The 26,092-nt window shown below is 39.0% G+C and overlaps 1 protein-coding gene and 1 long non-coding RNA gene across 3 annotated transcripts in view; both read right to left on the bottom strand.

The window, feature by feature from the left end:
- TRIP4 (thyroid hormone receptor interactor 4) overlaps nucleotides 1–26,092 on the bottom strand; it is a 52,122-nt gene that overhangs the window by 6,605 nt on the left and 19,425 nt on the right. Inside the window, exons 9-11 of the mRNA XM_005894535.3 lie at nucleotides 23,844–24,031; nucleotides 20,104–20,228; nucleotides 18,982–19,073 (exon numbers count right to left, since the gene is read on the bottom strand). Of these exons, the coding sequence (XP_005894597.1) occupies nucleotides 18,982–19,073; nucleotides 20,104–20,228; nucleotides 23,844–24,031 (405 nt within the window). The remainder of the gene's footprint in view (nucleotides 1–18,981; nucleotides 19,074–20,103; nucleotides 20,229–23,843; nucleotides 24,032–26,092) is intronic.
- On the bottom strand, nucleotides 5–18,975 carry LOC138989403 (uncharacterized). 2 transcript variants are annotated; one of them, XR_011465668.1, is made up of 3 exons: nucleotides 17,337–18,975; nucleotides 12,604–12,742; nucleotides 5–7,244 (listed from the first exon to the last, which is right to left on the bottom strand). It is a non-coding gene; the product is annotated as an uncharacterized lncRNA (long non-coding RNA). The 2 variants fall into 2 exon arrangements; XR_011465667.1 differs by lacking the exon at nucleotides 5–7,244 and adding an exon at nucleotides 7,254–12,002.

Below are 26,092 nucleotides of genomic sequence, written 5' to 3'. Positions count from 1 at the left end.
CAAAATATAAAAATTAAAAGTTCAGGCCAGTTGGGACAAACTTTGAATTTCCAGGCGATCAAAGGATTCCCAGAATCCACCTCAACATTATGATGGTAATACTCTCCATTACATAGCCAGGTAAAGACGATAATGCTCAACAAGCAAGAATAAACCTTCCACTTTCCCCCGAGCTTTACCACAGTATTCTTATACAGTCTTTTTTGCCCACCACTTGTGACTTCCTATAATGGAAACAACTTCTGAAATTCCTAAAAGGGCTTAATAACACTTGTTTTCATCAACAATGAAAGTCCCAGACATATTTTCCTTATGAGAAGTTGAAGCTGAAATGTATGCCCTAAATTGTAATACTTCTTTCTTCAGCCATGACAAGAAAAAAAAAAAAAAGATGTCTGACATCTTTCCAGAGAATCAAAACTGACTAATCTTTCAATATAGGCAACTGTGAATTGGGAGATTCAGAGGTCTCCTGTAGGAACATCAGGCACCCACCTCCAGATTCAGCTCAAGTCAAACACTGGAAGGTTTAAGAAAAATAGAACATTTGTGGAAATTCTGCCAGAAATGATCAACAGGGCCCTTCTCTCACTAAAGGGAAGGAAGATGATTCATTCTGAAAGGTATGAATATGCCAAAGTTGTTTTGCTGGACGCATTCCAGACTCACTTAGGGTGAAAAGGTAACGGTAGAGCAATTCTGAAAATAATTTAGAAGCCTCCTTTGGAGCTCCTATCACAAAATGTATCTGTGTGAATACTTAGGACTTTTATTCCTTCTGCAAAGACAGACACAGAAACTAGAGTAAGAATATCGGCCACACAATAACAACTTAAGGAACAAGTGGGTGTTGGCAGAAAAGTGCTCTCCAGCAATGTGCAACTGACTTGGTATTTCAACATTTCCTATCTTGGGATGTCTTGTGTTTAGTATGTTCGATAAATATGACTCTAAAGCTGACTATGGCCATGGGTCAGACTTCATTACCAAAGCAGCCTTTCTCCTGGTAATGTGAAACCATGAAATTATTTTTCACTCTTATTTACCTGCTAAGATGTAGCCTGTAAAGATCTAAGGCTCTACAGTAAAAATGGAGGTTTCAGTGAAATAAGGAAGAAAATACAAATGTCGGGACTTCCCTGGTGGTCCAGAGGTTAAGAATCTGCCTGCTTATGCAGGGGACACAGGTTCAATTCCTGGTGTGGGAAGATTCCACATGTTACGGGGCAACTAAGCCACTGAGCCACAATTACTGAGACCGTGTGCCCTAGAGTCTATGCGCCACAAGAGAAGTGACCATGATGTGAAGCCCATGCAAAGCAACTAGAGTAGCCCCTCCTTGCTGCAACTAGAGAAAATCCTTGCACAGCAACCAAGGCCCAGAGCAGTCAATAAATATATAAAATGCATTAAAAAAATGAAGATGGAAGGAGAAACTTTCTTTTTTCCTTATCCTTTGGATGGGGCCCAGCTGTTACTGTTGAGGTGCTCTGGCACAAATAAAACCAGAGGCTGCCATCAAGATCTTTAAACCTAATTCTACAGACGCCAAAGTAGCAACAGTCACAATTCACATCTCTTCGATTTTCCTGCTCTCTCTTCTCTGTGTCAGAGAGAGCTGAGGCAGAGGACAAGCCTGCCAGGACTTTACAGCTCTGCTTTTCCAAAACGACAAGCCATTTCACTCCTCCTTCTTCCGTATCAATAAATGTTCTCTCTCTACTGGATCAATCCCGTTAACAAACACACTTTCTATAATGTCTGTTATAAAACAAAAACTCCCCAGATCCCACATTCTCCTTCAGCTACTGCCCCATTTTCAGGTTCCCCTCACAACAAAATTCATTAAAAGATTATCTATACATTTTGCCTCAAATTCCTCTGTTTTTTCTGGAAGTCACTATAAAGAGGCTTTTCTTCCATCATTCCACCAGAACAGTTCTTCTGAAGGTCATCTTTCATTTCCATGCTGCCAAATAAATTCTACTTCTAGGTATACTCTAAAGAATTGAAAGCAGGGATTCAGTATTTGTACACCAATGTTCAAAGCAGCATTACTGACAATAGTCAGTAGTTTCCACAATCCAAATGTCTAACAATAGACAGATTAAACAAAATATGGCATATACATACAATGGAATACTATTCAGCCTTTAAAACGAATGGAATTCAGATACATGCTACACCATGAATGAACCTAGAAAAATTACGCTAAGTCAAATAAACCATACACAAAAGGACAAATATTCTGAGTCTACTTATGTGAGGTGCTTAGAATAGACAAGTTTGGAAGTTCCCTGCAAGTCCAGTGGTGAGGACTTGGTGCTTTCACTGCTAGGGCCTGGGGTTCAATCCCTGATCAGGGAACTAAGAACTGAGCTGCACAGCCAAAAAAAAAAAAGATAAACTCATAGAGAAAGAAAGTACAATAGAGGTTACTAGGGGCTGGGGTGGGGGGGTGTGGAGGAAAGAGGAATTACTGTTTAATGGGTACGGAGTTCCTGTCTGAGATGATGAAAAGCTCTAGACATGGATGGCTGTACAACACTGTGAATATACTTAACACCTCTGAACTGTATGGTTAAAAATGGTTAAGTTTATATTATGTATATTTACCACAATAAAAATAAATTTTTAAAAAAAAATCAAGGTCCTAGATTTTCTTTCCGAACCTGCTTCTCTCTCATTCATCTCCCTTTAAAACAGTTATTCTAATCTTTCCAGTTGTGCAGGTCAAGAACCCCATAACCAACCCTCAGGGAATCCTGTTAACTCTACTTTCGAAAGATACCCAATATCCCACCATTTCCTAAGACGCCCAGTGCTACTGCCCTGGTCCAGGCTGCCACAATGTCTCCCTGGATTTGACAGCCTCCTCATCCGCCTGTTTCTGCCCTTAACCTTCCCCTTGTCTATTCACATCACAGCAGTCTGCGCTATTTCTTAAACATATTCAATATATCGGATCAAGTCACTCCAAAGTTTGAAACTCTCCAAAGGCTTTTCGTCTCAGTCAGAATAAAAGACTAAGTCCTGACTATGACGTACAGGTCCCCACTATGACCAACAGGTCCCCAGACAATCTGGCCCCCGCTTCCTCTCTGATGCCTTCTCCTACTACTCTCCCCTACTTTCCACTCCAGCTGTACAGGGTTCCTTGTTCCTGCCTCTGGACGTCTGTGCTAGCTTACCCCTCTTCCTGGGATGCTTTCCCTGCTCGGTATCTACCTGGTTTCCTCTTTCTTTCTTCAGAACTTTGTTTAAATGTCAACTTCATAGTGGGTCTTCTGGCATTCTTAGCCCCCATCTCTTTATTTTTTCTCTACAGCACTTACCATCATAAATGGCAACCTACTCCAGTATTCTTGCCTGGAAAATCCTGTGGACAAAGGGGCCTGGAGGGCTACAGTTCATGAAGTCACAAGAGTTGGACATGATTTAGTGACTAAACCACCACCAATTCACTTATTTAAATTTTTTAAATTTGGACTTTCCTTACTAGGATAAAAGCTCCAAGAAGGCAACGATCTTTGTTTTACTTACTCCTTAGCACCTGGAATCATGCCTGGCACATGGTAGGCAATCAATAAATATTTGTTGGATGAAAAAAACCAAAAAATTTTGCCAACCTGTGCTTTTAGGTTATCTTAACCATGTTAAATACATACATGCTGGGAACTGTACACTCTTAGGACTAAACTCTGGCTAAAAGCAAGTATTAGTCTATAATCTGTTATTCCTCAAGCTAAATTAGAACTTTTGTGTCTTGGGAAGTATCCAGTAAGGCCCTATGTTTAATAAAAACTACCCTGACATATATTAACAAAGTCAGAAAATGCCAAATAATGGGGAAAATGATGGATAAATGAAATTATAGAACAAGTGGTTCTCTGGACCCATTCATGCCTTCTAATAAAGATAAACACCAAAATTAACTTTCCCAATTAAATCTAAGTCCAAGTTTCATTTGAATATTCCTGTTCCCAAGTTCTATTACTAAACTTCAGGAGGCTTACAAGAAACAGAGCTAAAGAGCAAAGACGCCTACGGGAATAAAGAAAAGTAAGGCCTATGTATTGGAAGAAGGGATTATTTTTTATGGTAAAATGCATTAAAGCAAAGCCAGCTTGGCAGACCCTGTACCTGCAGAAATGTATAATCTCTGAAACTGACTCTGGGACACTAATAGACCACATTAAACACCAAAAAGTCAGAGACTTGCAATAAAGAGAGTTTTGGTTTGAGAGTCAAAAGACTAAAATGCAGCTGACCTAGAGAAAGAGCAAATTAAGAAAAAGAAGGTTCATATTTGTGAAGAACGTAAATAAACTCTCAATGTCATATCCAATTTAGAGAGGGTATTAGATTAAGGGTCATTGAGATAGTGCAATAGACAGGCTAGGGAATGAGGGTTATAAGACCAAGCAATTCAAAGCAACTATTTACATTCAGTAACAGACTCCTCAGGACGCTGCTGCTGTTCCTGCCTTCACCAACATGACTCCTATCACCTGGTTTCCAGCCTGAGGAGCGGGAGAGGTGGGCTTACTCTTCTTTCATGCCTCATAAGTTTCATAGCTAACATAACAGGTAATTAACTACTAAACAGCCATTTTCTTCTCCTCTCCAGAGGGAAACTGTTGATCAGCCATCTAGAAAACATTTCTCTTGCCATTTTCATAAGAGGGAAAAAAAAAAAAGTTTAGTGGCTCTTGGCAACCACTACAGTCTCAGAGCCAAGTGGGCATTTTCACCAATTCCACAAGCCTCCATTTAATCCTTGTACTGAAATGATCAGAAAGTCCTACACGGTGTCACTCTTCCCAACAAATCCCCAGATGACCCATGACCCACATGTAAATCTTACACCTGTCTGCAAGGACTAACAGCTAAAGGAAACAGTTAAGAAGAAACTCATTGACAAAGAACGTATGTTTGCTGGAGGTTTTCTTGGTTTGAACTTTGGGGAACTAGAGAGGACATGAAATCAGGCTCTGAAATCTAGTTAGCTGAAAGCCAACTCCAAGAAGATTGAGGTGATAATACTCAGAAAGAGAGAAGGAAATGAGTCTGATAAAAAGACCACAAGCACAACAGATCCAAAGAAGTATATCCTGAAAGCAACTGTGTTCTCTGATAAACAGCCCTCATTAAAAAAAAAAAAAAAAAATAGTTGTTCTCATTTTCCTTCAAAGCAATTCAAGGTGTTCATAGGATAAGTAGTACCCTGGGCCCCACTGTACTGGAGGATAAGTGTTTTCTCACATCAGAGTTAACATATTGATCATGATACTTTGATGAGATGACTACTGCATATTTGACTGGAGTTGGATAAAGATCATGCCAACTGTCCCTAAGTGGGACAGCTGAACTCATGTACCAGTACCCAATGCAAATCATGTGCCTAATACCAAATACAAGGGGTTCCAGCTCAATGCCACACAGACCATTCATATTTGCGCCAGTTGGGAGGAATAAGGATAGGTGATAGTCAGCTTGGAGTCTTTCAGACACTTGTGGAGGATGATCTGGCTGAGGCCACACAGCACTGGTATCCTGGTCCCTTCCTTGTTTGTTGTTTGGTCACTAAGTTGTGTCCAGCTCTTTTGCAACCCCATGGACTGAAGCCCGCCAGGTCCCTCTGTCCATGGGATTCTCCAGGCAAGAATACTGGAGTGGGTTGCCGTTAAAATTCCCAGTGTGACTTTCTGTCCCCTTGTGAATCCTATCTATACTGGAACCTCTACACACAAGAGAACAGAAGGACTTATGTTTGCTCTAAAACTAACCTCATAGCTTTTCTGCCCTGATTCTTCAAGACCAAAATGAAAATCATCCATTCGTAACAATTATTGTTGGTCTTAATTTTCATAGAGCAGGCTTTCACTCTAACTAGTAAGAACCGAAAGAAAATTGCTCTTAATCCCAAGTGGCTAAGTAGTAAAGAATCCACCTGCCAAGGTTCAATCCCTGGGTCAGGAAGATCCCCTGACCCAGGAGGAGGAAATGGCAACCTACTCTAGTATTCTTGCCTGGAAAATATCATGGATGAAGGCATGAAATCCCATAGACAGAGGAGCCTGGCAGGCTACAGTCTGTGGGGTCACAAAGAGTCAGACATGACTGAGCGCGCATGCAAAGATACTACATTGTAAGGCCCTTAACCATTCAAATCTACCCTAATATCTCAGAATGCTAGGACTCCTCTTGTTTTAAGGGCTCTGCCGACTTTATATTTTTATCTCCCAATGGCTGGTCTGACTCAACTGAGAACAATTACTGAGGCAGAGTTCACAGAATCCTTTGACATGAGTGACATATCAAGGTAAGATCATTATCAAGTAATATAGTGTTATTAACAGCAACAATACCCCTTTATCAAATAAAGGGAGTTTTGTCTTTTAGAACAAAACGGATTAAAATATTTTAAACACTCCAAACGAAAAATCACAGAAAAAGTGATTTTTGTATGGCTCTAAATTTTTGTACTACTGATTTTTGTATTATGTGCACAGATCACATACTACAGAACCTCTCTCCTTCATGGCTACAATATAGGTTTCCTTTGTTACAGCTCCTTTGTTTTAGAAAGTCATTTTCAGGGACTTCCTTGGTGGTTCAGTGGACAAGACTTCATGCTCCCAATGCAGTGGGCCTGGGTTCGATTCCTAATCTGGGAACTAAGATCTCACATAAGGCAGCTAAGCCCATGCACTCTAGAAAAGCCCGGGCACTGCAACAAAAACCCAGCACAGCCAAAATAAATCATAAAAATTAAATAAATAAAAAGTCATTTTCCTTAAAAGAAAATTCTTTTCTTCTGTACACTTCCCTGGTGGCTCAGAGGTTAAAGCGTCTGCCTGCAATGCTGGAGACCTGGGTTCAATCCCTGGGTAGGGAAGATCCCCTGGAGAAGGAAATGGCAACCCACTCCAGTACTCTTGCCTGGAAAATGCCATGGATGAAGGTGCCTGGCAGGCTAGAGTCAATGGGATCGCAAACAGTCATACACGACTGAGCAACTTCACTTCTCATGTATAACCCATGCAGACTAATGGAACTACCATTTACCCCTCACCACAGCTAGAAACCAAAATCTAACCTGGACTTCTTTCTCTCACCCTTCACAGCCAATCAAATCACCAAGTCCTATAGACTTTATCTTCTAAACATTCCAATCATCTGGTCCTTTCTTTCCAACTTGACAGCTAGAGCACTGCTGCTGGCCTCCATCATGCCTCCACCTGGAAAATCATGATAATTTCCTAAATTATCTACTTGTTTTCAGCTTGCCCCATCTAGTCCATTCCTTCCCACTTCTGTCAAAACAATTTTTCTAAAGTGCCTTCAGAATACTAAATTCCCTCACATGGCATTTAAGGCTTCTCATTTACCAACCAATACCTGCCCCTCAATTTATTGTTATCACTTTAAGTGAACACCTACCACACACCAGGCTATATGCGAGGGCACTGGAGATAACAAGGTTAGACACAGATAGTGATCTAAAGGAACTACATGTGAATATATAATAACAGGGAAAAAAAAAAAGGTTAAAGATGTAAATAGAAATATGAACACAGGAGCCCAGAGAAGGATGCAATTAACCCTGTCAGGGAGGAAATAGGCTGAGGTCAGGAAAGACTCTACAGGAGGCAATGAACAAAGAACTCTTTGCTCTTTCAAAGATTGAACAGAACTCTCATGATGGACATAAGCATGAAGATATAGGATGGTACGTTGAGGAAGATATAAATTCTGCTCTCTTCAAGGATCACCTTTTTTAGATTTCTTAACCTTCCCCACCTGCCTCCAAGTCAAGGTGAGTTAGGAGTTAGATTTCCTCCTTTATGTATTCCTTTGGACATAAGATAATTATCATGGTTGGGTTTTCTTGTCACAGTCTCTTCCAGCAGACTTAAAAGATCAAGAAAAGATGAATATCTTGTTAAAACTCTGGATTCTTAATGTGCACAGTGCCTGCACATGACACAGTGGTCAATAAATGCTTGTTGACTGTGTGATTATATAATATTTTGAGCAATAAAATCTTAAATTAGAAGATAATTTGCCCCTTGGTTCATACAGTATACTCGACAAATTAAGAAGCCTTTCAACAGACTGAAGAAAGACAGCAAGATTGTAAAGTTACAGCAGATTCCTTCTAGATCAAACAGACTGCTTTCTCTCTAAGCCTGGGTGGTGGTGGTAGTGTTGCTGTTCAGTTGCAAGTCATGTCTGACTCTTGAGACCCCATGGATTGTAGCCCACCAGCCTTCTCCAGCAATTGGATTTCTCAGGTAAGAATACTGGAGTAGACTGCCATTTCTTTCTCTGGGGGATCCTCCCAACCCAAGAATTGAATTTGCATCTCTTGCATTGGCAGGTGGAATCTTTACCACTGAGCCGCCAGGGAAGTCTGAGTTTACTTACAGGTAAAATGAAGGTGTCATATTAAGTTACTGAATCTACCTGCATAAACCCTTCCATTTGTCCCCACCCCTTCTGTCTAATTCCACAGGCATTTCCTAGAACAGATTTTTTTTTTTAAGAATTTTTTTCTTTTTTTGGATGTGGACCATTTTTAAAAGTCTTCATTGAATTTGTTACAATACTGTTTCTGTTTTATGTTTTTTGGCTGAGAGGCATGTGGGATCTTAGTTCCCTGACCAGGGATCAAACCTGTACCCCTTGCACTGGAATGCAAAGTCTTAACCACTGGACTGCCAGGAAAGTCTCTAGAACAGATTTTAAAAATATATCCAACCTGGATGACAAGGGCCTTCTCACTAGACTTCCTACCTTCAGTCTCTTCACAACAATTCATCTTCCACATTGCTGCCATATTCATTTTCTGGTTCCAGTGATTTTCAAAACATCCCTCCCCATCCCACAACTGACTAGAGAGAAAAGTCTAACCTCTGCAGCCTATCCTCAAAGTTATCTACCATCTGACCACAGCATACATTTCCATTCAACAAACTGGTCTGCTATTATTCTCCATACAAGCTCATGACTTCTCACCTCAAATTATTCTCTACTTAGAATATACTTTTCTACCTATAAGTAGGAAGACTTAAACAGAAACTCCAATTCTACCATTTACTGATTGACAGTATACAAGTTATTTTAACCTTGAATCTTAAATTCTCTCATCTCTAAAAGAGGGGTAATGATACTTTGTTTGGTATTAAGTTGTTATGAGGATTAAAAAATAACATAATAGGTTGGGCACATAATAACTAATCAAAAAGTCATAGTTTTTATTATTACTACGCTTCAAGGCTAATTCAAAAGCCAAAATCCTAAAATGTTCAATATTGCTAATTATTAGAGAAATGCAAGTCAAAACTGTAATGAGCCACAACCTTACCCTGGTCAGAATGGCCATCATTCTGACTACTGTAGACAACAGTCTGCAAATAACAAACGCTGGAGAAAGTGTGGAGAAAAGAGAATCCTGCTACATTGTTGGTGGGAACTAAGCTGGTGCCGCCACTATTCAGAACACTAGAGAGGTTCCCCAGAAAACTAAAAACAGAATTATCAGATGATCCAGCAATCCCACTCCTGGGCATACATCCAGACAAAACAATAATTCAAAAGATATATGCACCCTATGTTCATAGCAGCACTGTTCACAATAGCCAAAACGTGGAAACAACCTAAGTGTCCATCGACAGATGAGTGAATAAAGAAGATGTACTATATATATATATATATACACACAAATTATATATAATTGTATATACATATACAATGGAATACTACTCAGCTATAGAGAGTAAAATAATGCCAATTGCAGCAACATGGACACAACAAGAGATTATTGTACTAAGTAGTCAGAAAGAGAAATACAAATACTGTATGATATCACTTATATGCAGAACCTAAAGTGAGTCACTCTGGAGAAGGAAATGGCAACCCACTCCAGTATTCTTGCCTGGAGAATCCCACGGACAGAGGAGCCTGGCAAGCTATAGACCATGGAGTCGTAAGAGTCGGACACGACTTAATGCCTCAACCACCACACCAAAGTGAGTCACTCAGTCATGCCTGATTCTCTGCAACCCCACAAGGCTCCTCTGTCCATGGGGTTCTCCAGGAAAGGATACAGGGGTGGTTTGTTATTTCCTTCTCCAGGGGATCTTCCTGACCCAGGGATCGAACCCGGGGCTCCTGCACTGCAGGCAGATTCTCTACCGACGGAGCTACCAGGGATTACTTGTGGAACTTAAAATATGCCACAAACTAACCTATCTACAAAACAGACACACAGACATGCTTGTGGTTGCCAAAAGAGAAGGAGGGTGGAGGGGGTAGGGACTGGAAGTTTGGGGTTAGTAGACACAAACTATTACATATAGAATGGATGAACAACAATGTCCTAATGTATAGCAAAGCAAACTATATTTAAGATTCTGGCATAAGCCATATTGAAAAAGAATATTAAAAAGAATAAATACATGTGTTAACTGAGTCACTCTGCTATACAGCCAAAATTAATACACCACAAATCAACTATTCTTCAATAAAAATAAATATATAAATGGCCAGTAAATATTTGAAAAGATGATTGTATGCTTGTGTTTAACCGCTCAGTCATGTCTGACTCTTTGCAACCCCACAGACTGCAGCCCACCAGGCTCCTCTGTCCACAGGGATTCACCAGGCAAGAATAAAGAGTGGGCTGCCATGTCCTTCTTCAGGGGATCTTCCCAACCCAGGAATCAAACTCAGGTCTCCAGCATTGAACATGGATTCTTTACCAAAAATGTCATCAAATGGTCAGGAAAATTGAATGAAAATAACAAAGTATGTTTTTCACCCACTTTATTAGCAGACATTAAATTGACTATTAATAATCAGTTTTGGTTAGGGTATTGGTATAGGAAAGACTCACACCATTGGCAGAATTTTAAATTAGATTTTTCTTTAAGAGTGGTAACTTAAAAGAAAAAAGAATGGTAACTTAGCAGTTTGTAACAACTTTTAAATGTCTGTACCTCAGACTCTAAGTTCTACCTCTCAGGGTTTATCCTGAAGAAATACCGAGTCCCCATGGGGAAAACTAAAAAGCAACCACATTCCTAATGAAGTCCTCCTCCCAGCTGGAAGCAACCTCTCTCTCCTTTAAATTCCTCAGAAGCAGTCTTTACTTCTCTTAAGACAGTTATCTTTGTTTTCTATTTTGTTATTTGGTTGTTTACAAATCTGGTTGTAGATATATCTTATCTACCTGGTGGTCTTTCAAACACTCTGAGAACAGAACCCATGGCTGATTCACCTTTTTGTTTCTCTTAGTGCCTAAAACAAAGGCAGTCAAGCAATGATTAATGTATAAATAATAAAGAAAATCTTAAGAATTATATGTTCATTTTCAGATGAAAAGATACACATTAAAGAATTCATATAAATGCACAGAAAAGTGTTCATATCCCCTTCTTCTCTTCAGGATAAGTACAACAGGAAGCATAGTGCTTCCTGGAATATTTTTAAATGTATATGGTTGTCCTCACCTCATCAAGTGGGCACTTGATACCCAGGTTGCAAACAACTCAAAGGACAGTCTGTTCTGACCTAGAAACTCAAGGAAATGTTCTAGTCTTCATGAGAACTCTGAAAATACATTCCCTGTCTCCCTCAAGTGAGTTGAGATCTTAAAAAATTGCCTAGGGCTGACTGGGCTAGTCGTTGCAGACACAGTTCCCCTCTTTGTTGGGGCTCAGAGGCAGCCCTCAAGACGCCTTAGAAACCATACATTCTAGGCCTATGAACTGGCAGGTTTTCTTAGTAAAACAGAGAAAACATTTTTACATAATTTAAAAGGGAATTTGAGGATTCTGCATTTTTCAATGCCAATGCCTGGTTTGAATATTGACTACTATTTAATTTCTCACCTCTCAAGTCTTACAGACAATCCTTTGGTGATAGAAGCTGATGGTTTCCACACATGAAGTGATATATGCAATCTTCCTGAAGATCTGTATCATATGCATACTCTTACAGAAAAAGGAACAAGTAAGACTCTCTTCCCCACTGGAAAACAGTACTTAAATTGCTGATGTCAATTTATAGGAACCCAGCAGAACTGGTCCAGCATTAATTCTTTAAATACAGGATCTTGGCTCTTACAAAAGCCTTAAGATCAAATGGACTGAAAAATCAGTAAGCTAACAGGAGAGGAATGGATTCAGTACAGAAGTAGAATAATCAATGACCTCGGAGATTTCAGACAAATCAGATTTTCTATTGAAGGCAGAGATATAAATATCACAAACACAATACAGACACAGAGAAACAAAAGCCTCCAACTCAACTTTCTGTTTGAAAACTTGTTAGATCTAGAGAACTGTTCAAACCACAGCTGCTAATGGTTATGGATTTGGCAATCAAAATGTCTTTGTTAAAAAAGAAAAAAAAAGGTTTTAACTGCCTTACTATTGAGGTTACAAACCACAGCCTTGACGCACTGCTGCAGTCAACATCCTCCCTGCTGATTTTGAGAGCTTACATCTGCTGCTGGCAGATAAAACCCTGGCAAGGCACGGGCTGCTTCCAGGGGAATACAGAAGAAGTCTTCACTAGACTGCTCTCACCTACCTTTCTTTCCTGAGTTGAGGCTACAGCTTTTTCTGCATTGCTCCTAACTTGTTTAGGTTGATCCGTGGCCATTACTCAGGACAACTGACAGTCTAGCAGGATTTTTTCCTGGCACAAATCAGCCATGCCAGCCATACTACTTTTAGAAGATAAAAGGAAGACGAGTTCTTAGCTCAGGGGAAAGCATTTTAAGCACACACATATATATTTTTTAAATATTTAAATTAAATTATTTAAATTAATATTAATTTAATATTTAAATTAAATAATTAATGTTGATTTAATACTTAGGTTAAATACTTAATTTAATATTAAATTAATTAAAATTTTAAATTTAATTTAATTACTTATTTTATTTGGAGGCTAATTACAATATTGTATTGGTTTTGCCATACATCAACATGAATCTGCCACAGGTGTACACGTGTTACCCATCCTGAACCCCCAACCCCCCTCCCACCCCGTACCATCCCTCTGGGTCATCCCAGTGCACCAGCCCCAAGCATCCTGTATCCTGAATAGAACCTGGACTGGCGATTCGTTTCTTACAAGATATTGTACATGTTTCAATGCCATTCTCCCAAATCATCCCACCCTCTCCCAGAGTCCAAAAGACTGTTCTATACATCTGTGTCTCTTTTGCTGTCTCGCATACAGGGTTATCGTTACCATCTTTCTAAATTCCATATATATGTGTTAGTATACTGTATTGCTGTTTTTCTTTCTGGCTTACTTCACTCTGTATAATAGGATCCAGTTTCATCCACCTCATTAGAACTGATTCAAATGTATTCTTTTTAATAGCTGAGTAATACTCCATTGTATATATGTACCACAGCTTTCTTATCCATTCGTCTGCTGAGGGACATCTAGGCTGCTTCCATGTCCTGGCTATTATAAACAGTGCTGTGATGAACACTGGGGTACATGTGTCTCTTTCAATTCTGGTTTCCTCAGTGTGTATGCCCAGCAGTGGGATTGCTGGGTCATAAGGCAGTTCTATTTCCAGTTTTTTAAGGAATCTCCACATTGTTCTCCATAGTGGCTGTACTAGTTTGCATTCCCACCAACAGTATAAGAGGGTTCCCTTTTCTCCACACTCTCTCCAGCATTTATTGCTTGTAGATGTCTGGATTGCAGCCATTCTGACTGGCATGAAGTGGTACCTCATTGTGGTTTTGATTTGCATTTCTCTGATAATGAGTTATGTTGAGCATCTTTTCATCTGTTTGTTAGCCATCTGTATGTCTTTTTGAAGAAATGTCTATTTAGTTCTTTGGCCCATTTTTTGAATGGGTCGTTTATTTTTCTGGAATTGAGCTGCAGGACTTGCTAATATATTTTTGAGATTAGTTGTTCGTCAGTTGCTTCATTTGCTATTATTTTCTCCCATTCTGAAGGCTGTCTTTTCACCTTTCTTATAGTTTCCTTTGTTGTGCAGAAGCTTTTAATTTTAATTAGGTCCCATTTATTTATTTTTGCTTTTATTTCCAATATTCTGGGAGGTGGGTCATAGAGGATCCTGTTGTGAAAACCTTAAAGACTCCACCAGAAAATTACTAGAGCTAATCAATGAATATAGTAAAGTTGCAGGATATAAAATCAACACACAGAAATCCCTTGCATTCCTATACACTAATAATGAGAAAATAGAAACAGAAATTAAGGAAATAATTCCATTCACCACTGCAACGAAAAGAATAAAATACTTAGGAATATACCTACCTAAAGAAACTAAAGACCTATATATAGAAAACTATAAAACAGTGGTGAAAGAAATCAAAGAGGACACTAATAGATGGAGAAATATACCATGTTCATGGATCGGAAGAATCAATATAGTGAAAATGAGTATACTACCCAAAGCAATCTATAGATTCAATGCAATCCCTATCAAGCTACCAATGGTATTTTTCACAGAGCTAGAACAAATAATTTCACAATTTGTATGGAAATACAAAAAACTTTGAATGGCCAAAGCAATCTTGAGAAAGAAGAATGGAACTGGAGGAATCAACCTGTCTGACTTCAGGCTCTACTACAAAGCCACAGTCATCAAGACAGTATGGTACTGGCACAAAGACAGAAATATAGATCAATGGAACAAAGTAGAAAGCCCAGAGACAAATCCACGCACCTATGGACACCTTATCTTTGACAAAGGAGGCAAGAATATACAATGGAGAAAAGACAATCTCTTTAACAAGTGGTGCTGGGAAAACTGGTCAACCACTTGTAAAAGAATGAAGTGAAAGTGAAAGTGAAGTCACTCAGTCGAGTCTGACTCTTTGCAACCCCGTGGACTGTAGCCTACCAAGCTCCTCTGTCCATGGGATTCTCCAAGCAAGAATACTGGAGTGGGTTGCCATTTCCTTCTCCAGGGGATCTTCCTGACCCAGGGGTTGAACCCAGGGATCGAACCTGGGTCTCCCGCATTGGAGGCAGACGCTTTAACCTCTGAGCCACCAGGGAAGCCAGGAAAAGAATGAAACTAGAACACTTTCTAACACCATACACAAAAATAAACTCAAAATGGATTAAAGATCTAAATGTAAGACCAGAAACTATAAAACTCCTAGAGGAGAACATAAGCAAAACACTCTCCTACATAAGCACATATTTTTATAGTGTAGTGCACTTGATTTTAAACAACCACCAATAAAACCTTTTCTGTTATTTCTTTTAAGGAACTAAATAATCATACTATGCCCAAAATAGTGCACTTTAACTTATCAAAGAAAGGCCAAGAATGAAAGCTCAGGAAGTAAATTACTGACTTCCTTTGGGGACGGAAAAATTTAGGAACAAGATGGAGAAGTAAAATATGGTCCCAAGTCACAAAAGAGATTAGTTTTGGTTGAAATAAAAATTACTAGGTCTACACAGGTTTTCAAAGAAAATGCAATTCAGCTTGGTGATGAGGAATGAGCATGAAGATGCAGAAAGAAGACAAGGTCAAGAAACTGTTTCCTGGATTATTGTCCCTCAGTGAGCTGATCTATGAGGACCAAAAAAACCTCAAATGTATTTAGACCAGCACTTGCTAACTATATATACCACAAGATACTGGTATGTAAATACGGGGGGTGGCAGGGGGTGGGGTTGTGGTCAAAAAGCTATGAGAACACTGTATACTATATTGATCAAATAAATTAGAGAATTACTTCAGAGAGTCATAATGGACACTAGCACATTAAGGGCTCTGAGAAATTCTGCACTAAACAAACAAATTTATTAAATTCAAAAAATTTTTCCAAATCTGCATAAATTTTCTATGCATCCACAGAAACCCCTCACTCCTTCCCCTTTTTCCCCAGAGAACACCTATGCCATAGAATGGTTTGGGAAATGCTAGTCTAGAGTTATTATTCCTAAACTCTCAACTCATTCTTGAAAAAATGAGAATAACGTTAGTAAAACAGACTAGGCAATCACAATTCTTACATCACAGAACCCTAACTCAAACAGAGACAGGTGGATGACCAAAGGTGCTTGGGACATTTTCCAAAAGACAGCCAAATGCCAAAGCTACAACCTTTCAAAGTGGTAAGGGCCTTATCCAATAAATAATCCCCTAAAAGAGCTATTATCAATTCTGGATACTTTCATGTGCTACTCTCAGAAACAGATCAGATCAGATCAGTCGCTCAGTCGTGTCCGACTCTTTGCGACCCCATGAATCGCAGCATGCCAGGCCTCCATGTCCATCACCAACTCCTGGAGTTCACTCAGACTCACGTCCATCGAGTCAGTGATGCCATCCAGCCATCTCATCCTCTGTCGTCCCCTTCTCCTCTTGCCCCCAATCCCTACCAGCATCAGAGTCTTTTCCAATGAGTCAACTCTTCGCATGAGGTGGCCAAAGTACTGGAGTTTCAGCTTTCGCATCATTCCTTCCAAAGAAATCCCAGGGCTGATCTCCTTCAGAATGGACTGGTTGGATCTCCTTGTGGTCCAAGGGACTCTCAAGAGTCTTCTCCAACACCACAGTTCAAAAGCATCAATTCTTCGGCGCTCAGCTTTCTTCACAGTCCAACTCTCACATCCATACATGACCACAGGAAAAACCATAGCCTTGACTAGATGAACCTTTGTTGGCAAAGTAATGTCTCTGCTTTTGAATATGCTATCTAGGTTGGTCATAACTTTCCTTCCAAGGAGTAAGCATCTTTTAATTTCATGGCTGCAGTCACCATCTGCAGTGATTTTGGAGCTCAGAAACAGAAGGAAAAAAAAAAAAAAAAACCAATGGGGAAAAGCCACAGCAAAGCTGACCATAGGGAAAACAGATATGGGGCTCCTGTTTGATGGAAGTCTCGTGGCTTTTGGCATTTGGGGATACTCTAATGTCATACACATCAGGAAAATTCATAAAGAGTTGCCAGGACCTCCAGCTGGGAACACATGGAGCATGTACTTCTGGGTGCTGCCCTCATCATCCTCAGGATAAAAGATAGAAAATAAGCTCAAGGAGGGGTACCATGCTGACTGAAATAGAGAAATTCTTGAGAAACCAACAAGATTTATTCTGTTAACTGAGTTTTTAATTTCTATAAACCTTGTGGTACTCTACAGACTAGGATCACAGCCTCCTACCCTTCTCAACACAAATTTGTGGCAGAAAGAAGATTGGTTAACTGCCTAGAAACTGAATTCATTTGACCTTGAATCAAGTGGTGGTCTGCCTGATCAACAAATGAGATAATAAAGGAAGGCCCCTGGCCAAAACCTACCACACACAGGGCCAGATGCTCCTGTGTTCTCTTTGAGAATGCAGCAATCCTACAAAGGAAATATGATATATCAAGTGATATGAAGCTCTTCATCAATCTCTAAAACTGTAAAGTCTACAGCAACATAAGGAATTTTTACAATTATTATTTTTAGAATGAAAAAAAGGAAAAAGGGAGGAGAGGAGAGGAAAGAAGACACTGAAAAAATGGGCAAAATGTCCATAGATAGAACCAAGATAGGCACAAGGGTGTGGAAAACAAACCGCCTTCATGCATCTGCAGTTTTGCCTAGGTCTAGATCAGGTACTAAGGGCGAAACAAAAGGGCCGGAGTCAAAACTCATACCGAATGAAAGCATTATACTCACAAAGTAATCAGAAAAGGGCTGAGGAGGCAATCCACAAGAAACTGAAATACAGAAAACTAGAGCGATAATAACTCTTGGCTAAAGCCTGGGAGGAAGGAATAGAAAAAATGAGACGGATGGGAACAGTTTTTTGTTTTTTTAATTTACTTGGCTGCCCTGGGTCTTAGCTGTGGCACGTGGGGTATAGTTCCCTGACCAGGGATCAAACCCGTGCTTTCCACATTGCGAATTTGGAGTCTCAGCCACTGGACCACCAGGAAAGTCATTGGTTTTTCTTCTTTTTTCTAAGCAGACACTTAATTAATAATGAAAGGCAATTAAGAGTTTCTGAAAAACAAATAATTAACTGAAAAAAATTAAGGTGAAGAACATATTCTTAAGTACAGTGGTGGAACCCCTACTGCATAACGTAACTATTTCAAAAAACAGGAAAACCATACTTTTAGGTAAGACTCTTTAAGGATGGGACTTTCCTATTTTGGATTCCTGCTAGTCTGAGTCTTAACATAAAGCTCTAAATTTCTAAAGTTTTCCAATTAAGCTAAAGTCCTTCAGCTCCCTCTGCTGTTCAAAACTGTACTCTGTGCTTTCTGCTCAGTCGTGTCTGACTTGGCAACCCCAGGCTCCTCTGTCAGAGGATTTCTCAGGCAAAATACTAGAATGGGTTGCCATTTCCTTCTCCAGGGGATCTTGCCAACCCAGGGACTGAACATGCATTTCCTGCATTGGCAGGCACATTCTTTACCACTGAGCCACCTGGAAATCTTTAGCAATCAAAATACATACAAGATGCATATACAAAAATAAACACATACCCAAAGATGGCATGGTCCAGGCAATCAGAGTTCAAACATACATGTCTTTCACGAATTCTCTAGGCTGGACCAAATGTTTCAGAGTATATAACAAAATCTACCATTCCCGCCATCTAACTGAAATAATTCAAGTAATAATGAACAGTTTCTTCCCCAAGAACAGGAAAGCTTTATTAAGGAAAAGGACTCTACACTTATTAGATTATGGCAGTAGCTTTTTAGGCAGAAATGTACCAGTCCTCCACATAGTAGGAAGCAAAGCATCATCACTATGTTTTTGTTTGTTTGTTTCCTTCTGCTGTGGTCTTTTCTCTCTCCAGTATTTCCTCCTTAGGAGATTCTCCTCACATGTCTGAATTCAGTTTCTAGCTCACCATATACAGGATACTCTGAGCTGAAGAATCTACAGGACAGCTACCCTGGCAAATCAAGCATCTGTCCAAAAGAAATATTCTTTACTCACCTGATCCTTAAACTGCTTCTGAGACAAGCAGTCAATTAGGTCCACACAGCCCAGAAGACAGCCTGATGGATAGTCACTGGGAAATTCCACACCTAAATTAAGAGTAACAGAAGGATTATATAAATTTCCTTCTTTGTGACCCTGGAACTCACAAATCTGTTTTCAATTCTGAATAAATCATTTTCTCATCTGTTTGTAGACATAAGGAAAACTATCAAGCTTGTTACCTATCATAACTGTTTGAATTTTAACAAAAAAGTTGGTTAACTGGCTTAGTCCACTATCCACATCCTAAGCTATAGGAAAATAAACCTCAAACCACTAAAGTTCAGGGACCCCACTTCACTTCAAACACATCAATTCCACTATACTCAACTGGATCAGACTAGAGTTTGGTAGTGCTGGGTTCCAGAAATAGGAGGTTTCAAGAGAGCAACTATAAAAAAGTAGTAAAAAACATAAGAATGTCAGAATACAAATTTTAAGGAACCCAATCATACCAGTCAAAACAAAAAGTTCTTTTTAAGGAAACATGCACTTCTGATTCCTAAAGCTTGATTTAACTTTTAAAGGTGGTTCTGTAATTATTCTCTCATTTTACCTTCAAAATTACTACATGCATTGAATCAGGGAAGGAAACCAAGACAACCAACGGCCAGAAATTTAAATCTTATTTATTAGGATATAAACAGAGTGTTTGCAGTGATTCTCAAAACTCACTGCTGAAGTCAACTAACTTTGATCTGTCCAAATCTGATTGCAGATGTCTATTTGAATCACTCCCAATGAAAAAAGGTCTTATTTGTGGTTGTTCTTCCCAATCTAAAGATCCCAGAATTTATAGCAGTTATTTTACTCTCATAATAACAAAAAATGTAGAAAATTAAGACTAGTTGGTTGATTCCTGGCGCTAGGAACTGAGATTTTTCTTTGTCTTGTTTGGGGACTTAATGCTTTGAATAGCTGTCCATGATTTGCCACACACACACACAAAGTTTAAAGTCCCTTTCAGCCAAAAAAACCCCCCAAAAAAACACAGGAAGAAGGAAGTGAAAGAGGATGAACGTCAATGACTTCTCTCCACAAAGTAAGACTGAAATTAGAAGAGTATGTGCCTGTTACCTTTCCCACGGAGGAGGAGATAAGTAGTCTGGAGTTCTGAGACTTCTTGAGGAGAGGGTCTTTTTGCTGTGGCTGCTATCCAAAGTCTTCCTCTGTGAGGGGTGTACCAATTTCTTCCCTCCACCCTTAAACAAATACAAATTTAGTGGGAAGAATCTAAATGCTAGTGTCTACTAAAAATACGTAGTGATGCTTTGGTTCCTAGTATGTGGAGGACTGGTACATGGACATTTCTGCCTTAAAAAACTATTACCATGATCTAGCTAATAACTGTAGAGTCCTCCTCCCATAGAGGATCTCACACATTCGAGCTAAGTTGCTTAGGCATGTCCGACTCTGCAACCCTATGCGCTGCAGCCCATCAGGGTCCTCTGTCCATGGTTTCTCCAGATAAGAATACTGGAATGGGTTGCTATTTCATTCTCCAGGAGGATCTCATTAACATACAGCAAATTATCCAGGTGAGCCAAGAGATCTACAAATGATATCTCACCACGAGGGGTATTTCTGGTAGAAAAAAAAAAAATTTCTCCTATAATACCTTTCACTTGAATATGAACCCTGTTCCCTAGTTTTCCCTTTCATTAGAACAAATCATCTCTCTCAGTTCCTATGTTTTACCTATCTCTGTAACTCAGAAATGAAGCTTTCACCAGCCTTTGGACCTCCACGATCCAAATCTTCCATTTTCAAAGCATCTGAGTTGTACCACAAAAATTAAAATCCTTGCCTTTGAGTCATAAAAGATTTGTTCATTGTTCTCTAACCTGACAGGAAAATTCCCACCCACACATAACTCCTCAAGAATAGTACTTTCATAGTTACTATTTAAAAATGAGTTTAACTAGATAAAAATGCTATCATTTTTAAATTGCAACCACATTAATTTATATTTTCTAAGTATTTTATAAAGGGTTATATTCTTTGTAGATAATTAAACAACCTGTTAACTAATTTGAAAGAATCTTTAAGTGGAATAACAAAATGCAATCAAGAGAATGTTACAGCTATCTACTCTCTAAGGATTACAAAAAGATGTGCCTCCTTTAGTTTCTACAAGATAAAATAAAGTAGCCTGATAATATAACCCTATTATATTTGTCTTATAATGGGAAACAGAGAAATTCTCTTATCCTTAGTTTTCTAACATAGATGAATTGGAAGAGTACCAGGCACCTGGTAGATACCCAGTAAGTGGAGAATGTATCAATATATTTCTTCCCTCTACTCCAAACGATCCCAAGGGATATTGGGAAAATAGTCTCACAAATGTGGCAGAACCACCCACTTTGTTTCTGTGGTATTAGTGACTGTGGGTTGGATGCTGTTCATCCTGTTCTTTTCAGTGAGAAAATGTGGATAACACAGATCCAAAATAGGATGAGAGCAATATAAACATTCTGATTCCCTCAGCAAAAAGCAAGCTGTTTCGTATTCTACTTTGGGAAAGGAAGACACCTCAACTGCAGAGAGCGGAATGAGAAGAACAGACATCTGAGGGCCCAGGTGCCCTAGAGCAGAAGCAGATTCACATGGACTTGTAATACCACTACGTACATGGATTATGGAACATTTAGGAGACAAAGCAGGAAAGCCGGACTTTCAAGAAGGGAGAAAAATGGTAACGCACCTTCACAAGGAGGCAAATCACAGCTAACCATGAAAAACACTAAAGTTGAAATGATTGCTCCTAAATTCTGATAATAATTTTCTTTCAAGAAAGCAGAGAAATGACTGAAGCTTACAAAGTAACAGTGGAAAGAGCACTTCGAAAACCAGAACTCTAGATCCCCTATCTGCCACTGACTAGGCTTTGCAATTCAGAGCAAGCTATTGAGTTGGTCAAAATGTTTGTTTGGGTTTTTTTTTTTTTTTTTGGCTGCACTGGATCTTTGGTGCAGCACACAGGGTCTACATGGCAGCATGTGGGCTTATCTCTAGTTGCAGTGTGCGGGCTTCTCTTGTTTTGCAGCACAGGCTCTAGAGTGTCCAGGCTTCTTCAGTCGTGGCTCATGGGCTTTCCAGTTGCAGTGCACAGGCTTAGTTGCCTCACAGCATGTGGGATCTAACCAGCAATGGAACCCCCGTCCCTTGCATTGCAAGGTAGACTCTTAACCACTAGACCACCAGGGAAGTCCTCATTCGGGTTTTTCATAACATGTTTTGAAAAATCCGAACACATTTTTTTTGTCAATCCAATACTTTACCTTTGGCTGCTTAAGTGTTTAAGACTGTAATAATACTGGACTAAGCTACTTCAATACAGCTACTGTTTTGAAAAGTATAAAATTGTATTTAAATATAAGGCATTATTATTGTGATGAGTTAGGACACTGCCAGGGATATAAAATTCTAACAGATAAAACAAGAAGGAAAAAATAGGTATTTGTATCCTCACACTCACTGCAGTATTATTTATAATGGCCAAGACGTGCAGACAATGTAAATGTCCATCAATGGATGGATGAGGATTATTCAGCCATAAAAGAAAACCAAGTCTTGGACTTGCCACAATATGGACCAACCTTGAAGAATTATGCTAAGTCAGACAGAGAAAGATAAATATTTTACGATCTTACTTTACATGTAGATTCTGAAAAAAGCAAACTCATAAATACAGTGATAGACTGAGTGAAGGCAGTCACAATGTACAAACTTTTAATTATAAGATAAATCCTGGGGATGTAATCTACAGCACAGTGACTATAGTTAATAATATTATATTGCATATTTGAAAGTTGCTAAGAGAGTAGGTCTTAAAAGTTCTCATCACAAGAAACAAAAAAATTTGTAACTATGCAAGGTGATGGATTTAAGACAAACATATCATGGTAATCATTTTGCAAAATATACATATATATGTAATCATTATGTTGTACACCCTGACGATGTTTTATGTCCATTATATCTCAATAAAACTGGGAAAACAAGGGAGAATGAACATATAATAGTAAGTGAATGAAGAAAACCATAAACATATATATACATATTATGACCTCACTATGTAACAATTTGCGAAGGATAAAGAATATAAACAAACACTCAAAAATTATAAAATAGCTGTTTCTAGGCAGTGGAATTGTAGATGATCTTTCTTTTTCTAGCTCATTTTCTGTATTTATCAATTTTCTGTTTACATTTACAAAAGCAAAGGGAACAGCTGAACTCAGAGGAAATATATGAAACCATGGAAGAGTAAGCTATCACCATTACTCACATGTACAACGACTTTACAATACCTATACTATCCTCACTACTCCTCCCCACTTTTTCTAGAAAAGGATTTGTGGTAAAACAGCTTCTCAATATGGTTATTCATATTAAAAGACAGATGTATAGATAGAAAAACAAAGTCATAATTAGGCTAGTGACTTTTAAGAATTAATAAATAGGCATAAGAACTCTGAATTTCCAATAGGATCAAACCATTAAGGTTGCTGAGTGCTATATTACAAAGGCAAAGGCAAGAGAAGTTTTCAATAAACTTCATTCCAAAGAAGAAAAAACTTACATTCAATTCTTTGTTATGACTAGGACCTGTCGTCTTTCTAAACTCAGTTTCTTTTAAGCTATTCAGTTAAAAAAAAAAGTCCATACCATGCATGAATACACTGCTTAAAGTTCTATGTGCTGAAGGGTATTATAAATCATTGCTAGGCTGGGAAGAAGAGTCCCAATCCATAAAGCTAAATCAAATTTACATAAAATCTTTCACTGTCAAAATTCACTTCTGTCCTTACCTTTTAATCCCTCGGACAAGCAGAGAAGCCCAAGGCTGATGCACAGAGAGGCACCAGCCGCCATCAAAGCCTTCCTGAAATTCTTGGTCCTGGATTCGAAACTGATGCCGAGATGAGCTGAACTCTAGTCCTGATCCTGCTGGATGGAAAGCCTTCTTCTGTGAGGCTGCACCCATCTGGTCTATCCACTATGCAAGAAAGAAATCAAACACATAATTTTGTCTGACAAGGGAAAAATCTGGAATAGGCATACAAAATGAGATGAATTCTAATAATAATGAATCATGCTGGGAACATTCTCTTAGAAAAATGTACCCCCACCTTTGTCTGAAACAAAGTCAAAAAAAGTGGAGAAGGTATAAATTCAGTAGAAGTCCCAGGTATGATAACATGGTCCCATCTTGAAGGATAGTTAGATAATGCTGAATTCTCCAAATATAGCTTCCTAATTTCAGCAAGAGCACAACTATCAGACCAAATAACTGATTTGAAATTATTAACACTTTAAACTTATTAATGATCCATACTGGATTCTGGACAATTACCAAATACAGTTCTATCAGCCAAATGAAGGTTCAACATTTTGGTTCACATGTTCTTCACATGCTTAAGGAACTGGGTCACAAACTGTTACCATGATAAAGCCAAACAGATGCTTTCAGGGGGGCAGAGGTTCTGACTGTTGGATGTATGAAGTTATTAATACTCTTATACTGCAATGAACAACTTGTCCCCTAAAAGAGAGGATGGAGCACACTGAAACAAGGCTCCCATCATGTAAAAAGAATACCAAATTACAGGGTACGGATAATTATAGGAGGCTAAAGAGTCTTGGCAGTAGTTCAGTCAGAGAATGACAAAGGTTAACACTTCTTCCTGAGCAAGAAGACTGAGTGCTCTGAAATTTATTTACAAAAAAAAGGGGCTCTGTTGGGATGATGAGGTTCTCAGTTAGTTGTATTAATTTATTAATCTTTCATTTAATAATTTATAGGAAACACAAAAATGTTAGGAGGGTAGAAGCTCAAGGCAATCATTTAACCCCTAAGATTTCAGTTTTCTCAATTGTAAATGATGGAGTTGGACTAAATGAATCTCTAAGAATCTTTCTGTAATAAAATGACTGTAATTAATTGTGTCATAACTAAAAAAAAAACAAAAAACCACAAACATTTATTGAGTACTTAATGAAGTATATGTGAAAACATATAAAGTAGGAAGACATATAAAATACAAAAAAAGATAAGGTTCTTGCTTTCAAGAACTTAAAATCCTAGTAGAAGACAGACACTTAAATAACTGTCCAAAACACAGGGCAGATATGAGTAATGACTACATAGGGATTTAAGTCCGTAAGTGGGAACACAGAAGCACAACTGATCCATTACAGGGGAAATAAGTGATTTCATACGAATGTTGGTATTTGAACAATCCTGAGGCCCAAATTCTCTGATTCTATCTCTATTACAGTTCTAATTCATATTACCTGTTTTTCTACCCCACAGCTACTGTTCTAAATTAATCTTCCTTGTCTTTTAATAATACTATTTTAGAGTCTGCTAACTCATCTCATCTCCATTTTTAACCTCTAAATAACTCTCTACTGCCTGAGTAACACTAACCTGGGCCCTCATCGTCTTCACACTATGCTAGCTCAATAACTGTCCTAGCAATTTCCCTGCTTCTGTCTGACTTTTCCCTCCAGTCCACTCTCTACACAGGCATGCAGGTCATGCCACTCTTCTGCTAAAATTCTTCAAAGACTCTTCCCTGTCTGTGTGTGTGTGCTTAGTCACTCAGTCGTGTTCAGCTCTTTGCGACCCCATGGATTGCAGCCAGCCAGGCTCCTTGGTCCATGGGGATTTTCCAGGCAAGAATACTGGAGTGGGTTGCCTTACCCTCCCTTCAGGGGAGCTTCCCAATTGAACCCAGGTCTCCCGCATTGCAGGAGGATTCTTTATCATCTGAGCCACCAGGGAAGCCCAGTCTTCCCTGTCTACTTTAGAATAAAACCAAACTCTTGAGACATAAGGGCTTTCATGATATGATGTTACCTACTACGGTTTTTCCAGTGTTCATGTATGGATGTGAGAGTTGGACTGTGAAGAAAGCTGAGCGCCGAAGAATTGATGCTTTTGAACTGGGTGTTGGAGAAGACTCTTGAGAGTCCCTTGGACTGCAAGGAGATCCAACCAGTCCATTCTGAAGGAGATCAGCCCTGGGATTTCTTTGGAAGGAATGATGCTAAA

The sequence above is a fragment of the Bos mutus genome, chromosome 10 (assembly GCF_027580195.1).
Source record: "Bos mutus isolate GX-2022 chromosome 10, NWIPB_WYAK_1.1, whole genome shotgun sequence".
Taxonomy (NCBI): Eukaryota; Metazoa; Chordata; class Mammalia; order Artiodactyla; family Bovidae; genus Bos; species Bos mutus.
Note: the sequence above shows the minus strand (reverse complement) of the source record. Positions and strands in the feature narration are given on the sequence as shown.